The sequence below is a fragment of the Sorex fumeus genome, unplaced genomic scaffold (genome assembly GCF_029834395.1).
Source record: "Sorex fumeus unplaced genomic scaffold, SorFum_2.1 ptg000024l, whole genome shotgun sequence".
NCBI lineage: Eukaryota > Metazoa > Chordata > Mammalia > Eulipotyphla > Soricidae > Sorex > Sorex fumeus.
The window spans coordinates 57,616,977-57,624,080 of record NW_026606081.1 but is presented as its reverse complement, the minus strand read 5'-3'; the positions used below and the strand labels follow the sequence as shown (position 1 = coordinate 57,624,080).

The window sequence follows — 7,104 nt, the reverse complement described above, 5'->3', positions numbered from 1 at the left end:
TTGGCGTCCCAGCCCAAGACTGGCGGTCCTGGCGGCCTACATCTCCCAGAATGCCCCAGCCCAGCCTCCCTCCGCGGCGGGGCGCCGAGTGGACTAATAGAAGACCAGAGTTCCCAGGGCCGTTGGGGACAACCAATGAGCGCGGCCGGGGGCGGCCCTCTCGGTCCATTGTTCTCGGACCCCTCGGGCTGGGCGAATGCGAGCGGGAGGCTGGGGCCGAGGAGGTGCTTTCCGCTCCCGGAGCGGCGGCGGCCGCGGCGGGACCTGGTCTCCGGCCTGGTCTCCGGAAAGGTGAGCCCGGAGCGGCAGGCCTGCAGCTGTGCGGACGCGGGGAGTAGCCGTCGGCGGGAGAATAACGGGCCTGGAGGCCGTGCGGGCAGCCCAGCTGGGGAGGGCCGCGGAGGCGCTGGTCAGCCGCCTGCTGGCCCAGCCGCAGGGGCCGCGAACTGCCCCCGCGGCCGCTGCACGTGCAGCCGGGGCGCGGGGCTTGGACCGAAGACACGTTTTCAAAGCCCCCAGTTGTGCGTTCTACAGATCAGGAAAGCGAGCCTCGGAGGGGTGTGCCAGGCCCCTGGTCGGACAGTTAAAATTGCCCGGGGACAACTTTCCTGGGCTTTGTCTGAGGGTTTACTTTTCCTCAACCCCGTGTTCCTTTTTTCCCTTTTTGCAAATACACTGTAAGAGCATTGGGTTTTTCATAGCTAGTTTTTGTTTGCGCTCTTGAAATTTTTATTTAAAATTTAAACATTCCCCCATAACCCCAAACGCTCTTTTGAGCCCCTTCCCAAGCATTACTCACAAAGATAGGCGTTATTGCTATTTTTTGTTGTGTGGGCCATGACTGACAGTGCTCAGGGCTTACTCCTAGCTCTGTGCTCAAAGGATCACTCCTGGCGGGGTTCAGATTAAATGTTGTGTCTTGGATCAAACCAGGTTTGCTCTACACAAGGCAAGTGCTTTATTTGCTGTACTCTTAGGCCCCAAGATAGCTATAATCATGTCAGCAGAATTTTCTGGGTTTTTTCCTCTTTTGCTTAGGAATTAGTCCTGTCTCTGCACTCAGGAATCACTCCTGGCAGTGCTCAGGGGACCATATGGGATGCTGGAGATTGAACCTGGTTGGCCTTTGCAAGGCAAACACCCTAACAGCTGTACTATCACTCTGGTCCCTGTCAGCAGAATTGTCAACACATTTGATCATATGGATGAAAACTAACCATTCCTCTGCCGCTGGGGTTTTAGGGTGTCTATTAGAAGTAATGCCAAGGCTATGTGTCTCTGCAGATAGACTCTTTGTGAGGGGTATTTTTTAAAGATGAATCCCTGCGACCGAAGGCTGTATCAGACTGTGAACATTTGAAAGCTTCATACTTTGTTGGGCAGCAGTGCAGTAAAGATCCCATTTTTCCTGTGAGATTCAGACTTCTTTAAGATCTGACTTAGTGCTAATCCTTGGCTATCCTGGGAAATGAGAGATGTGTTAGCAGGTGGTCACTGGGGTTGGGTAACTGTGTTGCAGGGAAGGTGCAGGAAGATACACCCCAGATACACTTACTCCAGCCCTCTTATAAGGGCTTTGGGTCTCTGATGCTCATGCTTTGGGATTGTTTTTTGGGTCACACTCAGCAATGCTAAGGGCAGTGTCAGGAAACCATATGGGATGCCAAGGATTGAACCCAGGTTGGCTACATGCAAGGCAAACACCCAACCCACTATCGTTCCAGCCCCCTTTTAATTTCAGAGAGTCAAATGCTGAATTCCTGGTGTTTGTTCTTCACTGCCACAGAGCAGTTCTCATGATGAAGCCATTTTTCCTTTAAGAGAGACACAAAACTTGTGCCAAATTTCAGATGTCTGAATCTCTTGGTTTAACCTGAGCTGCTGAGAGGAGAATTCATTTAAGATGATCTGCTTAGCACTCTGATTTTCTTTGGTCCTCAGCAGGACTGCTGATTGCCCCTGGAGAAGGTGTCTTCTCAGTGTGCCTGGCTTATGATGGCTGTACTTGGCGATTAGAAGCCTAAGCTTGACTGACTAGAGAACTGGATGATGGCTGCAGAGGTACCAAGCGTGACCACCACTCTGAACCTGCTGGTCCAGGCGCCTCAGGAGAATGAACAGGAGGAAAGGGTCACTACCACAATGCTGGAGGATGATTCCTGGGTGCAGGAAGCCATCCTGCAGGAAGATGGACCTGAGTCTGAGCCTTTTTCCCACAGTGTCCGGAAGGGTGGCTCTGAGGAGGAGGTAGTTGGAGGCCCCCCTGGTGCACTTGGCCGTCTAAGAGAGCTTTGCCGGCGCTGGCTGAGGTCAAAGGTGCATACCAAGGAGCAGATGCTGACTGTGTTGCCGCGGGAGATTCAAGCTTGGCTGCAGGAGCATCGGCCTGAAAGCAGTGAGGAGGCCGCAGCTCTGGTGAAAGACTTGACCCAGAGCCTCCGGGACAGTGGTGAGACATAGACCACCATTGGGAGAGGATGGGGTGGGTCGTGTTTATGGAGAAGTGGAATCCAGGACTTGCTCTTAAATTTTCAGTCCAGACTTCCCATTAGTGGGCCAGAGCAACAGTACAGTGGGTCGGGTGTTTGCCTTGACATGGGCGACCCAAGTTAATACCCAGCATCCCATATGGCCCCCCAAACACTGCCAGGAGTAATTCCTGAGCACAGAGCCAAGAGTAACCCATGAGCATCACCCAGTGTGATCTAAAAACACAAAAACAAAACCAAAAACCAGACTTCCCGGCTGTCAGAGTGAAGTGGGAGCCAAACTTAGGGTTGGGAGTCAAGAACTGATGTCTGAGAAGAGCTCAAAGCTTTTCGTTATTAGAGGGAACTTTCCTCTTGGGGCTCATCAAGGGAGGACATTGTGTGATATAAACAGTGTAGCAATAACTTTCTGGCAGTATTCATGTTCCCAACAGCCATTAATTTCTAACGATCCTTTTGAGAGTGTTGGCCATTGTCAGCCAGTGCAAGTGAATAGTGCACAGCTCTTTACTGTTTTGCTCTGACCTGGACCATATCTGACAGTTCTGTCTACAGGCTGATTAGACTTTCTTCCAGTAGTTCTCTCTAATGAACATTTGACAGGCCTCTTGAGGTGGGTCTTTTGTATTAGCAATGGGAGGCTCCCACTGCAGGCATTTGATGGCACTTTTTTGTTTTTTGGGTCACACCTGGCGATGCACAGGGGTGACTCTTGGTCATGCACTCAGAAATTACTCCTGGCCGTGGTCAGGTGACCATATGGGATGCTGGGAATCGAACCTGGGTTGGCCGCGTGCAAGGCAAACAGCCTACCCACTGTGCTATCACTCCGGCCCCTTAATGGCACTTTTAACTTCCTACTTACTTGTTTCCAGTCATTTCCATCTAGAGACTTTTAGAATATTACAGGAATTTGATCATCTTGCCTACATCTTATTTATGTACTAATAGGGATATAAAATACAGATATGTATTTTATTTTTTATTTTTTTGGGCAACACCCAGCAATGCTTTGCCTTGCGGGTGAGATATTCTTGGTAGCTTGCCAGGCTCTCCGAGAGGGGCGGAGGAATCGAACTTGGGTTGGCCATGTTGGCTGCATGCAAGGCAAATGCCCTAACCGCTGTGCTATCGCTTGGCAAGCTACCCATAACGTATCCGATATGCCAAACACAGTAACAAGTCTCACGATTTACTGGGCCCTCTCGAGTAAATCGACAAACAACGGGAGGACAGTGATAGTGACAGTGACCTAGCAATGCTTAGGGATTACTCCTGGTTCTGCACTCAGGAAGTAATCCTGATGGTGCTCAGGGGACCATATGGGATGCCAGGGATTGAACCCAAGTTGGTTGTGTGCAAGGAAAATACATACATACTATTTTTTTTTTTTTTGCTTTTCGGTCACACCCGGCGATGCACAGGGGTTACTCCTGGCTCATGCACTCAGAAATTACTCCTGGCGGTGCTCGGGGGACCATATGGGATGCTGGGAATTGAACTTGGGTCAGCCGCATGCAAGACAAACACCCTACCCGCTATGCTATTGCTCCAGCCCCAAATACATACATACTTTAATGCAAGAAATTATAAAAGAAGACTGAGCTCTGTAGAAATTTCTGTGCTACTACCCACCCCAAAATGTGTTAATTTGTTCACCAGATTTGGGCACCTACTAAGTATCAAACATCATGGTATTAAGGGGACATTATGTTGCTTCTCTTGATTATGATTTTCGGATTCCTACCTGACTTAGTTCCCCATCACAGAAGTAAAACAAACCTTTAAGACATACAAATTCCAAGTGATTAATACAGACATTTGAGGCTTGACAACTACATAACCAGTTAGAAGGAAATTAAACCTGATTTTAAAAAGTCCTCCAGGTTCTCTAACTTCTCTATTTTAACTAGAAATTTAATTTAAAAAATTTTGGTATCCAGTGTGATAGTATAGCAGGTTGGAGCTTACACTTTGCATGCAGGTGGCCTAGGTTCAGTCCCCAGTACCAGTGGTCCCCCAAGCAGGAGCAATCCTCAAGCAGAGCCAGGAGTAACCCAAGCACTGTTGGTCTGCCTCCAGCCCAACTGCTCTCCCCCCCACCGGGCCCCCCCACACCAAATACATCTTTTTCTCTCATAAATATCCTCATCATTAGGATATTTCGGTAAATTGTGCCTTTTTCTTCATTATTCCAGATTTTGAGATCCGAAGTGAAAATGGGGAGAATGCTCATCAAGATATGCTTGAAGACATCTCTGAAGGGGAAGTTACTCAGCAGTCTGACTGGGAAAGTGACATGGAGAGATACTGTGGACTCCGAAGTCCCCAGGGAAACACCCCAAGTGTGGGCCATAGGGAAGTGCGCTCCCAGGGTAAGGAAGCTGGGCAGCTCATTGGTCTGCAGGGCACCTACCTGGGTGAGAAGCCCTACGAGTGCCCCCAGTGTGGGAAAACCTTCAGTCGGAAATCCCACCTCATAACGCATGAGCGGACCCACACGGGAGAGAAATACTACAAATGTGATGAATGTGGGAAAAGCTTTAGCGATGGTTCAAACTTCAGTCGACACCAAACTACTCACACAGGGGAAAAGCCTTATAAATGCAGGGATTGTGGGAAAAGTTTTAGCCGGAGCGCAAACCTAATAACCCACCAGAGAATCCACACAGGGGAAAAACCCTTTCGGTGTGCTGAATGTGGCAAGAGCTTCAGCAGGAGCCCCAACCTCATTGCTCATCAACGGACTCACACAGGAGAAAAACCTTATTCCTGCCCTGAGTGTGGAAAGAGCTTCGGCAATCGGTCCAGCCTCAATACACACCAGGGCATCCACACAGGAGAGAAGCCCTACGAATGCAGAGAGTGTGGTGAGAGCTTTAGTTACAACTCCAACCTGATCAGACATCAGAGAATCCACACAGGAGAGAGACCTTACAAGTGTCCGGACTGTGGGCAGCGGTTCAGCCAGAGTTCGGCCCTCATCACCCACCGGAGGACTCACACGGGAGAGAAGCCTTACCAGTGCAGTGAGTGCGGGAAGAGCTTCAGCCGCAGCTCCAACCTGGCCACGCACCGGAGAACGCACATGGTGGAGAAGCCCTACAAGTGTGGGGAGTGTGGGAAGAGTTTTAGCCAGAGCTCCAGCCTCATTGCACACCAGGGCATGCACACTGGGGAGAAGCCCTATGAGTGCCTGACGTGCGGGGAAAGCTTCAGCTGGAGCTCCAATCTCATCAAGCACCAGCGGATTCACACAGGTGAGAAACCCTACCAGTGCGGCGAGTGTGGAAAGTGCTTCAGCCAGCGGTCACAACTGGTCGTACACCAAAGGACCCACACTGGCGAGAAGCCCTACAAATGCCTCATGTGTGGTAAAAGCTTCAGCCGTGGTTCTATTCTGGTCATGCACCAGCGGGCCCACTTGGGTGACAAGCCCTACCGGTGTCCTGAATGTGGAAAAGGCTTTAGCTGGAATTCAGTTCTCATCATCCACCAAAGAATCCACACAGGGGAGAAGCCCTACAAATGCCCCGAGTGTGGCAAAGGATTCAGCAACAGCTCTAACTTTATCACTCACCAGAGAACTCACATGAAAGAGAAACTTTTCTGAAGTGGCAAAGAGGGCAGTGAGGGGCCGGCCCAGGAGATGGAACTGCAGTGCTATCCCTGAGTAGAGGTATCGTTTCCTTTTGTCCTTCCTTCCTTCATGCTTTTGGGGTCACCGCCGGCCATGCTCAGGGGTTACCCCTGGCTCTGCACTCAGGAATTACTCCTGGCAGTGCTCGGGGACCACATGGTAGGCTGAGTGCCAGGAAAGCACCCTCCCCACTAGACTATCGCTCCGGCCCGAGGGGTATCTTTTGAAAAGAGTCATTCTTCCTGATTTTGTTTTGGTGATTGTAACCAGCATTTTACCCTGCTCATCCTCGTTGCTCACTGTCCTCTCGGTGGTGGGAATCAAAACACTGAGAACAAAGTGTAGGGAGAGAAGGTGGAAAAGTTAGGTCTTTTTCAATGGCACTTCCTGACTTGATTTGTTTCCTTTTCTGATCCTCTGTGCCTCAGCTTCCTCTTTGGTAGACCAAGGGAAGTATTTCTCTGTGTGAAACAGAAGATAGGGTGGCTCAAAGCGAGCCCTCAGAGAAACACTGAGAACCCATTAGAGTGGCCTATTGCGAGTCAATGGGGCTAAGGTGTCTTCATTGAGAGCTTCTAGAATTCCAGGCCCTGCCCATGGCAGCACTGCCTCTGGCTTTATGCCCTGGGCTTTAATTTCAATTTAAGGGGGAAAGTTTTACAGAACGGAGTCATCTTCTGAAAGTAAAGCTCTTCCCCGCATTCTGGAAGGTGCCAGGAATGGTGAAACACAGGAGTCTGTCCTCGTACCAGTCTCCCAGAAGCCTGCTGGGACTGGCACTGAGCATGGCCTTCCACAAGAGGCTGGAATAAAAATTGTTTTGTTTTTATTTACGCTTACTGTCAGCTACCAGGGAAGCACACTTGTTCTCTTGTAGCTTTCTGTTCTCGGCTAGTTTCTGTCTGATCAGAGGTCAACCAGCCTGTACTGTGCAGGACGGGCTTGTGTTCTGACCCCCAGGGATGTGTGATCATC

General features: G+C 50.2%; 1 protein-coding gene across 1 annotated transcript; it reads left to right on the top strand.

Moving 5' to 3' along the window:
• The first annotated feature begins 248 nt into the window (after positions 1-248).
• Positions 249-6,213, top strand: ZSCAN2 (zinc finger and SCAN domain containing 2). The gene is made up of 3 exons (XM_056114103.1): positions 249-279; positions 1,945-2,449; positions 4,688-6,213. The coding sequence occupies exons 2-3, from the start codon at positions 2,047-2,049 to the stop codon at positions 6,100-6,102; spliced, it is 1,818 nt and encodes a 605-aa protein (XP_055970078.1). The 5' UTR covers positions 249-279; positions 1,945-2,046; the 3' UTR covers positions 6,103-6,213.
• Positions 6,214-7,104: the final 891 nt, after the last annotated feature.

Coding starts and splice junctions, on each gene's coding strand:
- ZSCAN2 (XM_056114103.1), top strand. CDS start 2,047: ATGATGGCTGCAGAGGTACCAAGCGTGACCACCACTCTGAACCTGCTG. Junction 2,450..4,687: donor CCAGAGCCTCCGGGACAGTG/GTGAGACATAGA, acceptor TCATTATTCCAG/ATTTTGAGATCCGAAGTGAA.